Source organism: Meleagris gallopavo, chromosome 1 (genome assembly GCF_905368555.1).
Source record: "Meleagris gallopavo chromosome 1, MGAL_WU_HG_1.1, whole genome shotgun sequence".
Taxonomy (NCBI): domain Eukaryota; kingdom Metazoa; phylum Chordata; class Aves; order Galliformes; family Phasianidae; genus Meleagris; species Meleagris gallopavo.
The window spans coordinates 48,140,663-48,161,992 of NC_139404.1; the positions used below are offsets into that span (position 1 = coordinate 48,140,663).

General features: G+C 37.2%; 1 protein-coding gene across 7 annotated transcripts in view; it reads left to right on the forward strand.

Moving 5' to 3' along the window:
- The window catches only part of ATF7IP (activating transcription factor 7 interacting protein), a 103,080-nt gene that overhangs the window by 26,413 nt on the left and 55,337 nt on the right, over nt 1-21,330 (forward strand). For 6 of the 7 annotated variants that reach the window (XM_085224876.1, XM_085224922.1, XM_003202340.5 and 3 more), the window contains exon 2: nt 18,768-19,783. In XM_085224876.1, the coding sequence (XP_085081002.1) occupies nt 18,775-19,783 (1,009 nt within the window). In that variant the 5' untranslated portion in view covers nt 18,768-18,774. Of the gene's footprint in view, nt 1-13,673; nt 14,245-18,767; nt 19,784-21,330 lie in introns of those variants that run through there. The other variant, XM_085224912.1, reaches the window with a different exon arrangement.

Consider the following 21,330-nt stretch of genomic DNA (forward strand, 5'->3'; position numbering starts at 1 on the left):
AGCCCTCAGCAGATAATGTGTGTTAACTCTGCAATGGCTAGTCTCGGTGAATAATCCAAGCGGCATCACTCTTGTAAGTGACCAGATTTCTTTGAATGATCTTAATGTTCTTTATGTCTTACTAGTGACATAAACCCAATCTTCGAGAGAATCTATGCCAGTAAGAATTTACAAGAAAAATGATTGGCTTGAAGTGCTTTTTAACTATGATACTACCAAAAGTATACTTCTGGTTCAGTACAGCTGGAGGAGACTACAGGACTTCAGGATCACTTTGCAGAAGTACCTACATGCAAAAATTTCTAGAGTAGATTGTATGTAGACCAGGGACACTATTAGACTATGTAAAGGGTGAACGTAACGTGAGACCCTCTCTGACCAAGAGTGAAAAAATGATGCATGTAATATCTATCAGTTAACAAGATGTATGGGAAGGATACTTCCTACTTCCATCATCTTTTAAAGTCATGGATTTTTTTTTTTCCTTGAAAATGCTTTAAAATGTTCTGGGAAGTAAAGCCATCTAATTGATCTGCTATGTAATTGTACCTTCACACGAGTGATCAGGTACTGACAACATAACACCAGTGTCTTTTAGATTCAAATAAATGGAAGAAGCGAGTCTTTGTTCTTCCAGAGAGCTGTTATGTTTAGATTCTGAAGCAAGTCAGTGTCTTCAGGTTGGTATTTTCTTAGCAGGGGATATCTAGCAATATTTTTAAAACATCTTTCCTTAAAGGCTCCAGTTCACGTGTATCTCTTTTGACAGAGAAAATCATAAGACAAAAGAAAGGTTGTAACAGAGTAGATGATGCAGTTTTTGCACACACAAACTCAGTTTGCTCCTAATTTCTCCATGTTGATACAATCTGGCAGTGTATCTCTCAGAAAGTTCTACTGTAAATCAGAAAGCCCTCAACTAGATGGGCTTATGCAAGAATTTAAAAAATAATAATTTAAAAAAAAAAATCTATTTCACTGCAGTTTTTCCTTTGGCAATTCGATACTGCTCTGAAATCTCCCTAAAAGCCCAGAGCTTTTATTTCTGATAGTGATTTGAAGCTCTCCAGTTGTCTCGTTTCACAAGGCAAGACAGTTGCAACAGCTGTGTTGCTTTTAAGTAAAAATTTTATTACTCTGCATCCTTGAGACGTCTGTGCAACATTAGGTTCATCATTTTCCACTTCAAATGTGTTACCTAAGCACTTGCTTTGTGTCCCTGATGAATTTCTAGTTATGATTTGAAGAGCTACTGCCTGTAGTGCATGCCTGATTTCACTTACTTAGTATTCATAAAAGTATAACTATTCATTGTTCTCATTCCAGAAGCCTACCCCTAATTATTACAAATTCATACCTTCCTCTCTCCCTTCCTTAATACTTAACCCAAAGAGATGTGATACAGCATATAGGTCATGTAACAGAGACCATGTTATAAGGCAATCTGGAATGCTTCTTAATGCTTACATGCTGCTTAATAATGTTAGGAGAAAGTTTATCAGAGTGGGTCTCTGTGTAAATATATTGTCTATGCTATTTAAAATTGTGCCGCAGGGCAGCGGTGGTGCTAATTCTGCTGGAGTACTAAAAGCCTCGCTGCCTTTTTTGAAGACTAACTGTATTCAATGTATGCCAGGTACCACATGGAGTACAGGGTGTTGTACTGTAAAGCAGTTTTTTTAGTGAGTCTCTCTATGTTAGATGGTAATCTGTGTGGGCAGTCAATCACAATAACAATTACCTCACGGCAATCTTATTTGCGAGTATAAATTCTCTGCATGGATTTTTGCAGTTTATTTTCCTGCCACTGTGGAATCACCTGTTTGATGACTGCATATTGGTGAAGTCACTGAAGGTTGATTAAGTCAGTACTTTTTTAGCAAGATAGAAACTGCTTATAGGCTTATGTATAGCATTTGTAGAATCTTCTCAATTTCACACATGGAGTGTATGTCTCCCAAGAGCAGAGTAAATTTAGGCAGATAATAAGGTCACAATCCTGTGGTTTGAATTTGCGTTTTTGCTCTCAAAGTCTCTTCTCTCTGTTCTTGCTTCTTGCATGGTATGTTTATTTGTCACCTTCCTTGTCTAGATTATGTGGGATATTCCTAATTAAAAACAAATTGTCTTTTCATTACTTATGCTTCGCTCTTGTGTTTTGAAATGACTGTTTTTGTTTGCATCTGAAGTATGTCAGACAACTTGAAGAATTTAAGGTCCTGCTAAATTTAGGACCTATTTTTTTTATTTTATCCGCAGCATTCACTGAAGAAATTGTTTATCTAACTGTGTCAGAATGATAAATAGTCAAAAAATGAATTCAAGATGATGATATAAACTAAACCTTTAATTTTATCAGTTAAAGAAGTGCAAGTTAAATACCTGGAATCCATATATCAGATTTGATAGAAGTCTCTGTCTTGTATCATAGAAATTACATGTTATGTCTCAGAAGCAGAAATCTCAACTTCAAGTGTATCAATTTTGTTAGCATATCTGAATAGAGACACCAAAGAAGCAGACTTTTTTTGTCTCAGAAGGAAGATGACTAAAGATAAGCTTTATCTCAGTCTGATCTTGTACTGTATGTATTTTTCAATTTAGACAAGAATTATATTAGAAAATATGTATGAAAATTTTATTTTCCATAGTTCATAATCTAATTATTAGAATGAGAAATAATAAGAAGCTAGTTGATCATATGTTTTCTAAGCATATATAAACAAAATATATAAGAAAATATAATCATATATATAATCTTACTTTATGTTATAGGTACATACATATAAGTAAGTTTATAATAGAGGACTATCTTTTGTTTGTTTTACATAGCTTAGCTTATTGATAGCAAATCATTTAGCTTGATAAGTATCTTCTCAATTCTGCAACTACAGCTTCCTTTCTTAAGATAAGCTTATACAAATCTGGAAGAATCTCTTATATTTTCTTACTGTTACTTTTTTTCATATGAAAATGTATAGAAAAAGCTTGCTGATTTTGTGTGTATGCATGTTTTTTCTGTCATCACCTTGGTTTTTTTCTTACTCGTAGAGACTTTTTAAAACTAGCCTGCAATGGTATCAATAGAAGTAAAGTGCTTTCATTTTGCCATTTATTTATCTATTTATCTATCTATCTATTTATGTAGTATTGGTACCAAAGAATGGAAGTGTTCATGATTGTGTTGCATCTTTGAGTCACCACAGTCATCTTCATACTGCTCCTCTTTGGAACTACTTAGCACTGACTTGTCCCAGAGAAGATGCTGCAAGTAGTGAAAATTAAATCTGAGCATTGGTCACATTTGCACAGATTTCTTTCCATTCTGCTAAATACGAAATTTGTTTGAAAGATAAAAGGCTATTTAGTTACCTGGATATATAATGGGAAAAAATGGACATCAATTGTTCAGGTACTTTCTACAACAGGTTTTACTCTATGAGAAACTTGTCTAGAAATGTAGTGATGATCACATACTGATCTTTTTGAATTTTATGCATTTAGTGTAGTTTGGTGGGGTGTCAGTTTTCCTTTCAATTGGAAGTTAGCTTGATCCTTCTGAAAGAGTTGCAAATATAAACAGATTTGATGTGTTGATATTACCAATTGCCATGTTGAATAATTACGAATCTTTCATCATTGTAGGGTAGTCTAGGATCTAGGCTCAAAAAAAAAAAAAAAGCCCTAACTGTAGGAATACACCTGCAGAAGTAAAAACTCCAGCAGCCATTAAAACGTTCTGGAAAGATTTTGTTCATCGCTAGTCTTCTATTGTATGTAGCTACAATCTCACAAATGTTTACAAATCAACAAATGGCACAGGAGTGTAGCCAAATGCAGTCCTTGCTGGTGCACTTAGGTTAGCTTGTTTAAGAATCATAGAATCCTTAGAGTTGGAAGGAACTTCTGAAGGCCATTTAGTCCAACTCCCCTGCAATGAACAGGGACAAGACAGCGAGATCAGGTTGCCCAGGGCCTTAACCAGCCTCACTTTGAAAGTCTCTAGGGATGCAGCATCAACCACAACACTAGGTAACCTGTTCCAATGCCTCACCACCCTCGCTGTAAAAGATTTTTTCCTCATATCTAACCTTAATCTATCCTCCCTGGACTTGAAGCTATTTCCTCTTGTTGTATCACCACAGACCCTGCTCAAAAGTCCCCTTCTTTCCTGTAGCTTCCCGTTAGATACTGAAAGGCTGCTTATCAGGTCAATTCGCAGCCTTCTCGTCTCCATCCTGAAGAACCCAGCTCTCTTAGTCTGTCCTTGTAGGAGACGTGTTCCATTTTTCTCTGGGTATGCTTCAACAGGTCCATGTCTGTTCTGTATTGAGGACTCCACATCTGGATTCAGTACTTCTGGTGAGGCCTCACTAGTGCAGAGGTGGGGGGCAGGATCACCTCCATTGACCTGCTGGTCTCGCATGTTTTGATGCAGCCCAGGATACAGATGGCTCATGTCCAGCTTTCCATCCATCTCCAGGTACCTCCAGGTTTTTTTTGGCAGGGCTGCTTTCAGTCCTTTCATCTCTGTATTGGTAACGGGGGATGCTTTGACACAGGACGTTTTTTCCTGTGTTTTTTTTTTTTTCTTCCCAATTATTTCAGAAATTATAGATGCCAGAATTAATTTTATTCTCTGAATTCATACTCCTACTTTTAAGTTTTGGAATAAACTGACTCTGTAAGAGGTTATTTCTCCCTTGTCAAAAATTAGCATTTTCATGGTTATCAACTGCAGATAATATTAATCTTCCAGATGATACTTATCTCAGATGTAATTAGTTTTCAGCTAACCACAAGCTTCATAGTTACATTTTTTTTAAGGATTCTCTTACACACCAGACATAGATGTCTCTCAGCAGTCTGAGTTTTTTTATTGATGCAGTACTCAAGTTTGTAATGATGATGCTTAGTGTCTGTTTGGGATAACTTAAGTAAAGCCATTCAAACCAGCCATGGCTCCTTAATTCTTTTTTCCTTCTATGTTTAAAATATACACCAATTCATTAAATCTTAATGAATCATCCGAGCAGATCAGTGAGTAAAGAATTTCCTCTAAAAAATAATGTTATGGGATTAAGTTTGTCACGCAATTTAAAGCACCAGAGTAATTTGTTTGGTAAAAACATACTTGACTACTAGTAGTTCAGTTGGCACAGAGCTTCATGTTGTGTGTATATTTATATGAGCTACCGAAAATCATTGTTTTTTTTTAAACAGAGAATAAAATGTTTATGCATAGTGGTGAATGTTCACTGAAATATTTTTAAAGGGATGGGATAGTACGGGTTTCCAAATTTTATGTAATAATAATCTCAGTACTGAATTCATAATATGGAGTGTAATAAACATTTGATGTTTGTAACCGAATATCTGGAAATACTTAAGTAGAATTTCACATTAGGAGCTCGGTTTTGTGAATAGAGCAGAGGCAGATATTCTCTCCATTTTTAATAATATGTGTAAAAGCTGTTATGTGTTTCAGGGCCCACTTATTGCTGTAAAATTTGGTACAATCTAAACCAGAAGTTACATCTTTAATCTGTGTATTTACACTACTTCATCTTTGAAGCTTTCAAAAAATAACTATATATTATATATGTAATTAATATTGCACACAATGCTTTTACATCTGAGATATAGTTATAAACATTTTAAAATAAATAAGACAACATCTATGTGAAGATATCCAATATATTTTTTTGTGGGAACAACCTCCATGCAGTGGCCCTAGAAAGCACAGGTAATCAGATGAAGCTGACTTAATGGGACAGCTGTAGTGCTTTTTCAACCTCCGGAAGTTTTCCCTGTCTGTCACAGTAATCCTTGATTCATACATTTACAGCCAGAAAACCCAAGGCTGTTCTGTTGCATGTTCCAGTTTGGCAGCTCTGGTGTTTCTGTGATTGTTTTGTTAGCCAGTTCAAGAAGCCGGTGAAGTACTGATCCTCCCAAATGTATAGCTGGATGTTAAGCTTCCTGACCTAGCTTGGTGCTATTTGTACAGATAATATAAATTGTGTTCAAAGGCTTTTATGTGACAAGGTCACCTTAAATCAGTTCTCTGTTCCCACTTCTGCCCACTGTCTTGTTCTGGCTTAAGCATTAAGAGTAGCCTCATGGTTATAGCATCAAACAATTGATCTGGGCTAAGACTTCTTTTACTTGCTGGGTTACTTTGTACTCGGTTAAAATAGCATCAAAAAGGTTTTAATGTGCCTGAAATCCCTAATCTGAGTTCATATGCAACCTCATGATCTCAAGTGCTTGCATCATGTTCTTGCTTCATTTCTTCATCCTTCATACAGAATTGAATACTGTGTAATGTAATATCAACAGTTTATGTGGGGTGGACATAATTTTGTTATTAAGGTTCAGTCAATAACATGGATAGGAAGAATAAATACACGTATATTTTGAAGAACCAAATCCAAAATTATTTTCATCCAACTGCAGGTGATAACTTTCCATGAAAATCGTCTCATCCTCCTCTGCTTTTGATCAGGTATTTTTGTTTCTCGGAGTATATAAATGAGTTGATATGAGTATACTAGCATTACATGCAAGTCAGCACCTCAGAAATCATAAAGTGTTGCCCATGCAGATGCATACAATTGTGCCGCTTAGGACCAACCTTATTTCAAAATTTATATGTACTCACATTGAGTTTCAGCTGTCTCAAGGAGATAGTACTAGGAGATCAGATTATTTTATACATTAAGAATGAAATGTAAGATACTCTTTGATCTCGAAAGAGCTCTAACAAATTGTATATAATGAGATTGTGAGGCTGACTGTGTAGCAACTGTGGTGAGAAAAGAAGGGGCATGGTTGAAAGCTCTAGAAAGGAAGGATGCAGCTAGAATCACTACTGTTTCAGGATACTTTTTTGCTATTAAAAATCCTTTTGAAAGTAGTTGTATTGTGCTTGACCTCTTGTTTCCATTAGTGGAATTACATAAAGAAACCACATTGTGTTTGTCTACTTTCTGCTTCCGGTTCCTTGTTCAATTTAGCAAAGTATTAATTTAAGTCAGACAACTTGTGTCTGCAGAGCTTGTTCTGAGTTAAGTTGAAGAATCACCAATGCTATGATTGCTTATATGTTTGATTATAAAACATTTGAAGTGCACTTTGTGTAATATCTTGGGTAATTTTTCTTCCAAACTCTTACAGTTTCAGGCAGAGGCCTAGCAGCAAATACAGAAAAATAATTGTCTGCCCATTGACACAAGAGAATTTAATCAATTACTGCCCACTTATACTACAACATCTTATTTTATTGCATTCTTTATTATAACAAGAAATTGTCATAGAAACTTTTGTGACTACTTATTACAAAAACTTCCATTACCTGCATTACCTGGTGTTCTTAGCATATTAATGCACTAGGTTACCAGCACTGAACACGTTTGTTTTTTTCTTCTTGAATCTAGTAGCGAATAGATTATTAGGCTGTCAGCTTTTCTTTCAGTTCCTGTCCTTCCTCAGCTTGTGGAAAAAGTTTAGCTTCTGTTGATCAATGAATGATTGTCTTGTGGTCACGACTGCCAATAAATATTATTAGCAGAGGCCAGCTAACATCTACTGAGTGAGCGACCTTTCCTGAAAGCAGGATGCTTGTGACAGATAGTTCTAACAGATGATAAGGATAGTAAAGGTTTTGTAACTTGTCGCTTTTACATGAAAAGTGATTAATTTTTCCCTCTTTTCTTTCTTCTAGTAATTTGAAGATTTATTCTATTTCATTTCCTCTTGTGACTTTTCATTAATTTTGTGATTTCATTTCATTGAATCATTCAAAAGCTGTCAGCTGTTGTCAGTGGTCAGTGTGACTGTCTGCACTGGCTACCTTTCTTTCATGTCCCTTTATTTACTACAACCTTGTAAAAAATACAGATGTTTTTATGTACCAGATATAGTCAGATGGTGCCTTTCAGGCTGCAGAAGACCATGATGAGGCAGCTGTGTTTGCACTGGGTGCATTCTAATCCTTTAAATGTGTTGCATTTGACCTGCCAGCAATCAGTTCCATGAAATAGAAACCTGCAGGCAGATGTGGTTGATAGGACAGTTCAGAAACTTCAGGAATTTCTCCTGAGTTTATGCTTACAGCTCAGCTGTGCTGAAAACTGAAGCTGTGTAGATTATACCTGTTACCTGAGTAGAAAACAATGTTTTACAGATTGATGAACATTTAAGTTACTTGTAGGATATTTATTTAGATAGCATTTTTTGTGAGTTTTACTAACCCTGTTGTTTTTTTTTTTCTTTTTTTTTTAACAAGATGATTCCTATTTATAGTTTCATTTCTCAGTTCAGCCTTCTCACCTTTCCAAGTCCAGTACTGTCCTTAGTTTGAGAGCATAAACTTTTGTGATGTACCTCTCATGATGTGTGGCACACCAAGGGATAGCACAGGAGTCCACTAAGGTCTAACTTCAGGGGTAAGAGTCCACATTTGATGAAGATTCAGATACATCCACTGCTGTGGAGTAAATGACTCAATTTCCATTTACATCACCAAAGTGACATAGCATATAAACCACAATGAGTAAGAATGAGTTTCTGTTAATGCTTGCTTTAAAAAATGAAGAATCATAAATGGTTTGGGTTAGAAGAGACCTTTAAGACCATCTCGTTGCAACCCCCCGGGTACAGGCAGGGACACTTCCCATTAGATGAGGTTGCTGAAAGCCCCATCCCGCCTGGCTTTGAACGCCTCCAGGAAAGGGGCATCCATAACCTCTCTGGGCAGTATGTTCTAGTGTGTTCCCACCCTCACAATTAAGAATTTTTTCCTAATATCTAGTTTAAATGTACTCTCAGTTTAAAATCATTCCCCCTTGTCCTATCTCTACATGCCCGTCTAAAACGTACCTCCTCAGCTTTCCTGTAGGCCCCCTTCAGGTATGGGAAGTCTGCTGTAAGGTCCCCCAGAACTTTCTCTTCTCAGGATTGAAAACCCCCCGCTCTCTCAGCCTGTCCTCATAGGGGAGGTGCTCAAGCCCTCAAGAAGAAGAAAATATGCAGACTGTAATAATTTGTTTTAATTTAAAAAGATAATGACTGCAGTACTTCTAGACTAACATTTTCTATTTAAAACGAGCAAACGAGACAAATGAACCCGAGAAGGTAAGTGTATGATATCCTCACCTAATGTCTCTGTTTTGGGCATAAGATTTTGTTGGAAATAACCAAATAATTTTCTAGGACGGTTTCTCTGATAAAGCAGATTTTATTTGCGATTGCAATGGCGGGCCTCCTGCAAGCAGGAGCGCCCCGAGAAAACAGTGCTATGTCTTTTATCCCCTATTGCCCAACGCTTAGCTCTTTCTGACCTGGTTCCTTATTGGCTGAGTACTGCAGGTTCACAACTCTTTGGCAACGCTTCTCTAATCATACAAATACCAAGTAAACGCAAATCTTTGCCGCCCAGACACAAATGTCTTAATTGATTAATTGCCTTCTAACAATTGCTTTCTTAACAAACATTTGGTCGTAACTTTCGGATGTAAATTTCGGATATGATACACATATACATAGCCTCTCAATTGTTTTATTACGCCCCCTAACACTTGTGCCCCTTTACACTGGGTCATTGTTCTAGTCATCCATCTGTCCTTGCATAGAGATAAGCTTGGAAGGAGGATGGAGGGGAGTATCTTGAAGCCTGTCTATGGCATCCTCACATTCCCACAGAGTGGGACAGCTGTGCTTTGTGTAAAGGCCCTGACTCCTTGAAAGTTTGTTAAATGTATTTCGCTTCTGCCGGTCTAATGAACAACCTTACAATATGTTTCCTAGGTCAGAATACTATACCCACATTGTTTAGAACATTTAAAATCTATTGCAGCTTTGTGAGAAAGAATTTGTTAGGTAAATTCGGAACTATGTTTCTAAAATATGTTACTAATATGTATATGGTATTCTTACTTTCCACATCAGCTAATTCTAAGGATATGTTACAGCTTAATTCTTTAGGTCAACTGCCCTTTTCAATGTTCAATGCAGAAGCAACACTTTCACTTTCCACAATTTGAAGACCATTCTCCCTTATTTCGTGTGCTTTCAGTAAGGTCATGCTTTGTCTCCCTGTGACAGTAACATCGCAGTGTAACGATTGTGAAGCGAGGCTTTCTGCACATTGTGTTTATATGTATATGATGTCACAGGCAAGAAGGCATCGCGTCACACCCAGTCTTGGTGACGTACCTTGGTTCCGGCTCTATTTTCAGCCGGTTGCCGGGCAGATTTGCACAGGCCTCCTGGTGGTGACTCAGCTACACGGTTACAGATTGGTTGATGCAAAGCGACTGTTCCGCAGCCAATCTCGAGCGGGTATGCAAATTTTCTGCTGTCAGCTGCCATCAGCTTGAGGAAGGCAAGGCTCCGCTCCTTGCTGAGCTGGTGCAGAGCAGCGCGGTTGCGGGGGTTCCGTTCTGGGTGCTTCCGGCATTGAAAGGACAGCCCATCGTTCCATGTGAAAATGAGCAAGCAGCCTTCCAGCTCCCCCAGATGGAAACATTATGGACAGTCCTTACCACTTTTTAATTAGCTGAAACTATGGAAGCTGGATCCTTCACATCTTGAAGACTTCTTCCCCTCAGTTGGATGTGATGAATTTGAGAGTTCAGCAGTGACTTCTGTTTGTAGAAGCTGTGGTTTAAATAAGTCCGTGAAGAAAACAAACAAACAAAAAAAGGCAGCACACCCATTCCTGAGAAACTATATCTTCCCTAGAGGTCATATTGATAATACTTTTTAATAACCACCAAGTTCCCACAAAGAACTGACCAGCTGTTTTTTTTTAGGTGTGTTTTATAGTATTGTTCTTTGCCACTGAGAAAAAAGAGTCTTTGCAAAGAACTTCTAAATAATGTTTGTATGTATGGAAAGCATTTAATGTCTTTTAAAATCAGCATCACTTTTTTTGTTGCTAGTTCCCTTATAGCATTTGGTAAATGACCTTTGATGTCACTTAACAGTGGTGCCCTGATTTCAGAGGATGAGACTGATGCTAAATTGCAAACTTTGAAAGCCAGGTGTATCACGTAGTTGCATATCCTTAGTCTGTCAAATTAGCACTTGAAAATTCATCTATGAAAGGACAAAAGACTGGATTAGACTGGATTTTATAATATATATAAAAACTTAAATGTAAATTGAACATTTTGCATTACTTTTATAATTTTCCCGTTTTCCTTTTTCTTCAGCCTACATGTATATGAATAATTAATCCAGATTCTTCAGGATTTCATTTTGCACTATCAGAAGTTGTGTAGATTTTACATTGTAAATGTCTTGTTGCAATTAGGGTCACTTCTGTGGAATTACTAGTTCTGCCTCGTATTTAGAATATTGTAATTGTTAGTTCTCTGCCAAAGATAACTGCTGTGTAGAGCCAGGAATTGGACTTGATGATCCTTATGGGTCCGTTTTAGCTCAGGATGTTCTCTGATTCTGTGATATATAATCAAATATTTCACAAATGTATGTGAAAATGCACAAATTAAACTTAGTATAAAATTTGAGTTCATTTTTAGAGAAACATACTTAGTGCTTTATCTTGTGCTAAAAATCAGCTCTCTTGAGAATGTTAAATTTTGATGTTACAGAAATTGAAACAGATGTACTTCTTTTGCATATGAAGTTCACACAGCTGAATCGAAAGCTGATGTTTTGAGTTGTTGATAAAAGTTGAAATCTGTAACACCTTGGTAAGAAGACAGACAGCATCTACCATTGTTGCTCTGGCTGAGTACTCAAGCAGTTTTAGTCTTAGAGAGTAATGATCAAAGTGACTCTTATAATTAGTGAAGACAACAAAATCTGTTTGTTCAGATCAGATGTTTGTCAATCTTCTTGTAGAACAAGGTTCAGAGCTTAAATTTAATGTCTTTTAAAGACTGGTGATTCTGACATAGCGAAGTCATTTGTATGAGGCTAACTGGAATATTTAACTAAAGTATTGTCTAAAAATATTCTTGTTTTTCTTTTTTTCCATTATCTAAAGTATCTACTTTTTGTGTAATAGCCATAAACTAATGAACAATATAAGGACAATTCTGAAAAATCATTTGCAATTGAAAGACTTTAGATGTGTGACCTAAGAGGGAGTTGCTCCCATGCCCAGTGGGAAAAGGGCTCTAAAAATTAATGTTAGGATGAGAAATGGGTTTATGAGCCAAAGTCAGAGGTAATGTCAATCTCTTGGATATGAAGAATGGCATAGGACAACTTTGTCCTTCATTATGGCACCAAAGTGATAAGAATGTAATTCAAGTTTGCATATGAAGCTGTCGATTTTTAAGTACATAAGACCATTCAGCTTGTCAGAAATGATACTATAGAAGGCCAAAAGTATCCTGGGTTGTATCAAGAGAAGTGTGACCAGCAAGTCAAGGGAGGTGATTCTGCCCCTCTGCTCTTGTAAGATCCCACTTGGAGTACTGTGTCCAGTTCTGGAGCTCCCAACACAAGAAGGACATCAAGCTGTGGGAGTGGGTCCAGAGGAGAGCCACAGAGATGAACAGAGGACTGGAGCACCTCCCCTATGAAGACAGGCTGAGGGGGCTGGGGCATTTCAGCCTGGAGAAGGCTCCAAGGAGACCTTATAGAGTGGCCTTCCAGTACCTGAAGGGGTCCTACAGGAAAGCTGGGGAGGGACTTTTTAGAAGGGCACATAGCAACAGGATGAGGGGAAGTGGTTTTAAACTGGAAGAGGTTAGATGTAATACTAGGAATAAATTATTTTGAGTGTAGTGAGACACTGGAACAGTGTCCAGAGGTTGCCTTGAGAAGTTGTGAATGTCCCTTCCCAATAGATATCCAAGGCTAGGCGGGGAGAGGCTTTGGGCAACCTGGTCTAGAGGGAAGTGCCCCTTCCTATAGCAGCGAGGTTGGAGCTACACGGTCTTAAAGGTCTCTTCTAACCCAAACCATTCTGTGATTCTATGATTTACTCTGGTTTACTAGACCCATAGCCTTGTTTGGGTATTTCTCTGAGTAAGCATAGATCGGTATGAACGTCACGTTTTACTGAGCTGGTTCTTCAAAGGGCAGAGTGCAAGTGCAGTCCCCAGTGCTTCCAAGGCAGAGGTCACATTAGTCATAAGGAAGAACTCCATTTTGATGCTTCTATTGGAATAATAGAGAAGTGCGAGCACTGCCCAGTGATGGAGAAGAGGTTAAAAAACTGCTAAGCTTAAAGCCAGATGGATTCCCAGCCGTTTTATGATCCAGCGCTTGGATCAGAAACTCAGCTGTCTTGTCTGAAGAAATGGACATGTTGCCCAGTGTGCAGTAGGTCAATAAGCACGTGCTCAGGAGAAACATTGCTTGTTTGTTTCAGGCCTAGGCATTCTGTGGTTTTCCGCATCATCCACTTAAAGAGCCCTTATGCATTAAAAATACCCTCTGACTCTACTCAAGGGCTAACGCTGTTGTAAACTCTAGCTCTTAAGTAGAAACTCCCTAATTTCCTATCCTGGAGTTAGTGCGCGTGGCCTCATGGGCTTTTGTTGCTGGGTAGAATGTGAAGAGTCGCTGTCTGATTGGCTGCTCCATCCAGCCAATCAGAGGCTGGTGCTCTGTCCGCGGGCTGGGCCGAGGCTGCCGCCTGGCTTCCTGTGAGGGAGGTGAGGGCGGCTGCGCGGGCGTCTCCCTCTGCGGTGTGCTGGAAAAACTACAGCTGCTGCGGTGGGAAGCGCTTCTCGGTGTCGAGACGGCCACTGATAGTCCCCTCTCTAAATACGGCTAGAAATAAGCTAGAGCCTTAATTAAAGTGAAACTCGGCTTGCTGTATGTAGACTAGGTGAAATAGGACACGGGGTGATGTCATTTCTCTCAGAAAATGGCACATTTTTCTTTAGCTCTGTTCAGCCAACACTCATGCTAGCCTAAAAGGCACAGAAATTCATTACATGTGGTGAGCAAGAAAAAATACTGCTTTCACTTACTGTATGTCCTCAGCTGCGTTTATTATGTCTTTTATATGTTAAGATACAGCTGTTTATGGATCGTAAGTGTCGTATTGTGCCTACAGTGTGATAAGCAGGCAAGCGTTAGTGGCATCAAAAGATACCATTGATGTTCTATTTCAGCACATGTTCTGGAAAAATACCAGTTTATTTTTTCTTCTTTGAAAATGGTTCTTAGATTTATGACAACTTGCATTCACTTATATTGCTAGAGATGATTTCAACTGAGAACTGCTTCTTATGAGCTGCTTTTTAAAAGGTAGGTTTTGTGCATTGCTTTGATTCTCGGGGACTCTTCCATCTAGAACAGCGTAGTCCTGATCATGAGCTGTCTCCATTTCACTGATTTTCTGTGCTACATTTTAAGTAGACTTGCATATTGAGGCACTGCTTTTCCTGATAAAAGGCTTTTCACTGCCTTTTTATATTTTTTGTGTTTTTGCAAATGTTTTATAGTTGCAGTGTTTTTGGCCAGCATTGCATAAACTAGGAATCTTGTGTAAATGCTGTTCTAGACTGATGATCTTATGCAAAGCCCATTGAGCACATCTTCAGCTTTCTTCCCCCCAGTATGTTTCCATGACCTTCTCTTTGTCCGCTGCCTGTTGCCAGGCAGGATTCAGGCAGCTGTTTGCTGATTGGCTGATATTGAGCATATCCTGTGCTGCTCCTATGAGCACTCTATTATAGGCTGGTCCATTGCGGCTAAGCTAATTCCTTTGTTGTTGTAGAACTGCAATCTCTTTGCAGACTAATAATAATAAGGTATATATAGGAGGAAGTGGGGGGAAGGCTTTCTGGTTGGCTGAAAGAGAGGCCCTTTGTGTATTAACTACTCTGGCATATTCTGGTTTTACTATGTATTGCATATTTGGTAATGGGAAATACTTGCAGATTTATTATTGGAAGGAGGTGCCTGATGGTGTGTTTTCTTGTAATCCTGAAGTACATATGACTTTCAGGATTAAAGTGAAGAATTCTTAGAGAACCAAATATTTGCGGTATTTTGTGTTTCAAAATTGATTATTTTTCTGGTGAACTTTATTTAAAAACAAAAACAAACATGCAAATTCTACCAATCTATTTACAGAATTTAACCCTTACACGCTTAGCTCTACACGCAGGACTCTTTGTGTACTGCACTAAACAAATGCCTTTTCTTGAAATAAAAGGTACCCCACCATTGGTTTGTGTCCCTCATGACAAAGTCACAAATGTGATGAGTAAAACCTGAGATTACCCAAATATTATATAAGAGAAATGTATAGCAAATATAGCTAAATTTTTAAATTGTTGAGTTTAAAGTTAAACGCAATCATTTTTTAAACAGTCAGAGTTTGAAGTGTATTTGTGCAAGTCTGAATTCATGTAACCTGCTCTGAAAAGCAACCACTTTACCACTTTGAATGGAAGGCAAGTATTTATAAAGTGATTGCTTATTGGCTTGCACATATGCAACCAAACCTGTCTGAACTGGTTACTGATTTATTTGTATCTTATTTTATTCAGCTCTCACATGAGATCTGTTATTTGGCTGCAGTGTGCTCCCTTGTGGGTACGGCTGGAAACATTTTAAGTCTGGTCTGCAGTGATACGTGATACTTAACCAGCATTTAGTTTTTATCTTTTAATCTCAGCTATGTTTATATTGTGTAGCTTTTTTGGAGTATTCTTTGGTTGCAAAAGATTGTGAGATTGAGCTGAAAATATACATGAGTTACTCAAATAATTGTCTGACAGTGGAATTTTGTAAGACTTTTTTTTTTCTACAGTGAATTTGTAAATTGTATTACAGCTTTGTCTTTTTTTTAAATGTCATTAGCTGTAAATAAAACTTTTTTTTTTTTTTTTTTTTTTGAAATGTATTAGAAACTTAAGCTTATTACCTTGGTATTTTTGTTCTAAGAGAAAAGATGCATCGATATAAAAAGGTATTGTGATGTTTGAATTTAAACTGTTACTTTTGGGAAATTTAAAAAGGAAGTGTAATTCATTATACTTTATTTTATGTTATATATATGAATGAAAGATAATTTAGATAATTAAGGAAACTATAGAGAATGGAAATACTATTTTCCTTTAAGTAACATTTTATGATTATACAAATGATGCATTTATGAACTTGATTTTAAGTTTTGTGTGAGAATTTTTATTAATCTGTTAAAATATCTTTTGATCACAGCAAGATTGTAAATTCTGTGATATGTCAAGTTTCAAAGACTTAAGATGTGTGTAGTGCTCATAAAATAAAGCATTGTATTTAGGGAAATCATATACTTCTCTCTCTTAATTTTGAGTGTGAGGCCCTATATCTTTGTAATAGATTGGCATAAGGCTTACTAGTAAGTTCACCTATCGCGAGTCCTAAGAAATGTTCAAGGCTAGCCAAGCCTGGGCATTCTTCTCCCCCCCAAATTGACTCTATGTATCTGTAACAGCATGCATCATAGAACCGCGAGTATGATGATCAGTGCTGTATTATGTGGCAGCCTGATGCATGCTTTTAAAGAGATGTCAAAAAAAAAGCTTCCTTCTGATGTTCTCGAGAAGGAAGGACATATGCCTTCAAAAATGTCATGCTTCTGAAATACGTGCTTCTGAAGCATGCATGCATCTGGAATAGGTTTTTCTACGCTTGTCCTCACTTCAAGACTGTGCTAAATTACTATTTTACTTGTATTCTCTTCTTGAGGAATATGAAGATATTGTATTAGCATGTAGGCAGCCTTGAAAAGCTCCTAACAACTTACCTGGAGGTTTTTTTTTTTGGTGTGGTAGGAAGTGGTTATGGGATGAGAGCATTTTCTAAGAATGAGTAAATTGATTTTTCAGTGTTGCATTTTGCTCCCACTAGTGGCAATAAAAGTAATAGTCATGTCCAGGAACTTGCTCAGACATGCAGAAATGCATACTTTCAAGGTATTGTTGTGAGTCTATAAGTAGCTGATAAAATTTTGAAGGTCTGTTTGATCTGTTGCCAAGGTGTGAATTCATCTGTTATTTAAGCACATCAGTTATACGAATACAAGAATTCTGGATCATCAAGAAAAGAAAAAAAATTGAAATAATGTGATAGGAGATCTCAATGCTCATAAGAAATGGAAAACAGAGGAAAAAAATACAACTTATATGTCTTATCATTTTGCCTGTGGTTTTTGACAAGTTATGGTAACTGAGGGTGATAGAAGCCCTTGCTCATATAGTACGATATGTTGTGGTTGTAAAGTCTAGAATTTTATCTTGATAGTTGAACTTTTACCTTAGACTATATATTCATCTTACATCTTAAAATATCCTAGTTTAACAACATAGAAATACTAAATAATTTCATTCATTAAAAAAAAAAAAATAAAAAAAGTTGGTTGGAGTATATAGGGAAATATGTTATGGAGGAGTACCGAAAAGATAGAAGCTGAAAGAACCTAAGAAAACATGCAGAGATTGACAACTCTTATCTGCTGAAGAGAAGGCTGAAGGCCAATCGTACAGCTATTTAATAGTTATAGACAAGCCTGCTTATAAAGAGAGCGGATCCAAACTGTTCTTGTAATGCTGTAGAATGGTACCATGGTGCAGTGGCTAAGAGTTTTATACAGCACGGGAGGTTCAGGCTGGAAAAAAATTCCCAAGAGGGATTAGTGCAACACTGGAACAGGTTACTTTTCAGCCATTACTCCTTGTGTTATCACTACTCACCACTGAGAAGAGCCTGATCTCATCCATTTGTCTCTCACCTTCCTTTATATGTTTATAAATATTTATCAGATCCCCCCTCAATCTTCCTTTCCCCGGGCTGAGCAGACCTAGGTCACTCAGTCTTTTCTCATATGGGAAATGCTTCAGGCCCTTTATTATCTTTGTGGCCCTCCGCTGGACTCCTAGGAGATGCCTGCCTTTTCAGAACCCGAAAGTAGACCCAGTAGTCTAATTGTGATCTCACCAGGGCAAAGTAGAGGAGGAGGATCACCTCCTTCAACGTTCTGGCCGCACTCTTGTTAATGTACCCCCAGGATACCATTGGCCTTCTTGGCTGCAAGAGCACAGTACTGGCTTATGGCCAACAAGATTAATCAATTAATGCTAAAGCAATATACAATCTGTTACGACTATCGCAACTGATGCAGCTTAATCTGACCCAAACACATAAGCGCTTGATTCTCAGAGGTGAAATGGTTGACTAGCTGATCTTGAGAGGTCCTTTGTAAAATAATAATAATAATAATTTATTCCATTACAAATTCTTTTAACATATTGAAATTTTCTTAGTTATTTGATATAATTATTTTTGTCAGTTATTCCAGTTATGATTGGTTTTGTTTTTAAGTTTGTCTGAAACTTCTGACATTACGTACATTTATAAAGGTAAAATAATTATCAACCAATAGGGCAAGACAGTATCTGTTTTGAAAGAAGAGTGTGCTTGCTTTTACATAGGCTCAATACCCTTTCTAGCTAGAAACTTAATTGTATCCCTGGTGTTCTGATACTGAATTGGTTAGTCTGTGTTACTATGCGTCATTAAAGTGATTGTGTCATCTCAGTGAGTTTTACATGCTTGTATTTGTTTAACATACGTAGAAATCTGCACTTGCTTTTCATGAGGAGAAACAAAATTTAATTGTTTTGTCAGTTGTTTTGGATTTTGTAGATATTATACCAGTTTGCTTCAAAGTGCACAAAAAGCAAATTTCAGCTATAGTCTTTCTTTAAAACCCCTGAAATAGTAATAATAATAAAATAATAATGGCCTTCACAAGTCTTATGGAACTTTTTTTTTTTAAGGGTCAAGATGGATATCACAGATGAACCTCAGAAAAAAGTCTTCAAAGCACGAAAAACAATGAGAGCAAGTGATCGACAACAACTTGAGGCTGTCTATAAGGCTAAGGAAGACCTGCTGAAGACAGCTGAAGTTAAACTGTTAAATGGAAAGCACGAGAATGGAGATTCTGATTTAAATTCTCCTTTAACCAGTACAGACTGTACGGAGGACAAGAGGGAAGTTAATGGCCTAGTGGATTCTAATGAAATTAGTGAAATCAGAAGACCTGAAAGTAGGGCAGAAAGTATAGTCAGTGACCTAGAACCTAAACCTCTCTCTCCAGAGAGTGTTACTCGTGAACAAGATATTGATATTACATTAGTTTGTGAGGCTGAGAATAGAGTGCTTGGTAGCAATAAAGTTAACTTCCATGAAGAAAATAACATAAAAGATCATTTGGACCAAAGACAGAGTGACACTTCATCAGAAGGTGACAATAAATCAAACTGTGATAATAGCTCCTCCGCTGAGGAGAAAGGAAAAACAAGTGACTTAACTATTATTTCTAGTTCACCTGTTGAAGAGAAAAAGAAGGCTGGAGAAGTAATTGTTGAAGATTCTGTTGGGGAAGAGGCTATCTCTAGCAGTATGGAAACTGATCAAGACCCAAAAAATCAAGGAGATGGCACTGCAGGTCTTTCAGAAACCATAGTTGAGAAGGCAGTAGATGAGTCAAGTGAAAATATCCTGGAGAATACTGACTCTATGGAAGCAGATGAAATTATTCCAATTTTGGAAAAACTAGCTCCTGCTGAGGACGAGATGAGCTGTTTTTCTAAAAGTTCTCTGCTTCCAGTGGATGACACAGCTCCAGATTTAGAAGAGAAGATAGACAACTGTTTGGGTTCACCACTGAAGCAGGAAAGCAATGAAAGTCTGCCAAAAGAGGCTTTCTTAGTGCTGTCTGATGAAGAGGATCCTTGCGATGAGAGGGAGCACACTGAAGTGGTACCACCAAATAAGTCAGGTCTTCCAGGTAGGAGTTTTTTTAATTGGTAGCTTTGATTCATCTGGAATTTTGTTCATTTCTTAAAATGACATACGTTTGACGTGTTTGTAAGTCAATTTTTAAGAACTTCAGTCTTTTGGGTATATACAGGGGGAAGTAATGAATTTTAGGAGCATGTGAAAATCATATCAGCGTCTTTGTAATTGAAGCTGATAAACCATATTTAGTGAAGTAATGAGCTTTTTAATTTTTACTAGTATTCTTCGGCATTGCTGGTGTGAGCATTTGTTCTCCCATTAGTATTGTGAGCAGCAAATGAAGAACTTGAAAGGCATTAAAATGATACTTTATCATAGAGAAACTCTTAAAAGCAAGGAAGAAGGTCTAGCCAAAACCTAACCAAAGATCAGTATTAATTTTTGCCATGTTTATGGTATTTTTCTTCCCTGTTGCCGTTTCTGAAAAGAAAGAAAAAGAAGTGTTAAGTTTGGTTATTGTCACATTCAATAAATCAAACAGTATTCCAGTTTATACCTTTTTCTCTCTCTTGTTTTTTGCATAACTATTTTTGTTAAAGGAATCTATTCTGGCAGTGTATATTCTGGTAGTGATTTTAACTCAGGCATATTCTGAATGTAGAAAACTTTCAAACTCTGCATCCAGACTTTAAATATATCAATCATATATATCATATCTACAGCTAAAAGCAGCATTTTTATATCAGAATATCGTTCTTATTTTTTCTGGAACGCGCATTCTCAAGTAATTGCAGGAAAAAGTAGATCCTATTCATCAGGTTTTTTTTTGTTTGCATGCTCATATAGGCATATTCAGAGGCCTAACAAAAGACAGTCTTAGCCACTACTTTTATGTAGTCTTGCGATTTCAGGGATGGAATTTGTGGCTGAGAAAGACTGAAATTAGCACCAAAAATTATCAGAGTCCCCCCATCACTCTTCATAAACGGGTGGGAGGAGTGGAAGAATATAAAAGGGAGTAATTGTCAGATGTGGTACAGGATTTATTGGAAAAGAAATGTACTAATATATTGTTCCTAAGGAGAAGAAGGGATTTCAACTTTCTTCAACATGCTCATAAATTTTAAGGATGAAAACATGCTTAAACCCCCATTTGTTTCAAATTTCTTTCTCCAAATACTATTAGAGAGGTTTCAGAAAAAAAACACAAATCATGTAGATTATTTTCATTCCATTTAACTTTAACTCATGGTGGTTTTATCCAACTTATATCTGGTGACTGTGGCAACTGGTTGACAATCAAAAGCATTAAGTATATGAAACTGGTACTTCAGTCTTTTCATGCAGTTAGCAGAACCAGCAGATAAATTCTTGATGTTAAACTGATGTTCTCTGCTCTCTTGTTGCTATCATTTTGGGGACATGGAGCAGTCTGTCTTACTGTCTCACTTCTGACAAATTAAAATCAATAAATAATTTATGGATATATTGTTGTTGCTCTCTACTTGTAGTTAAAGAAAGCTATAGCTTCAAGCTGCACTGTGTTAGCATTTCATGAAACAATGACCACACTAAGTCAAATCTATTCGTTCATGC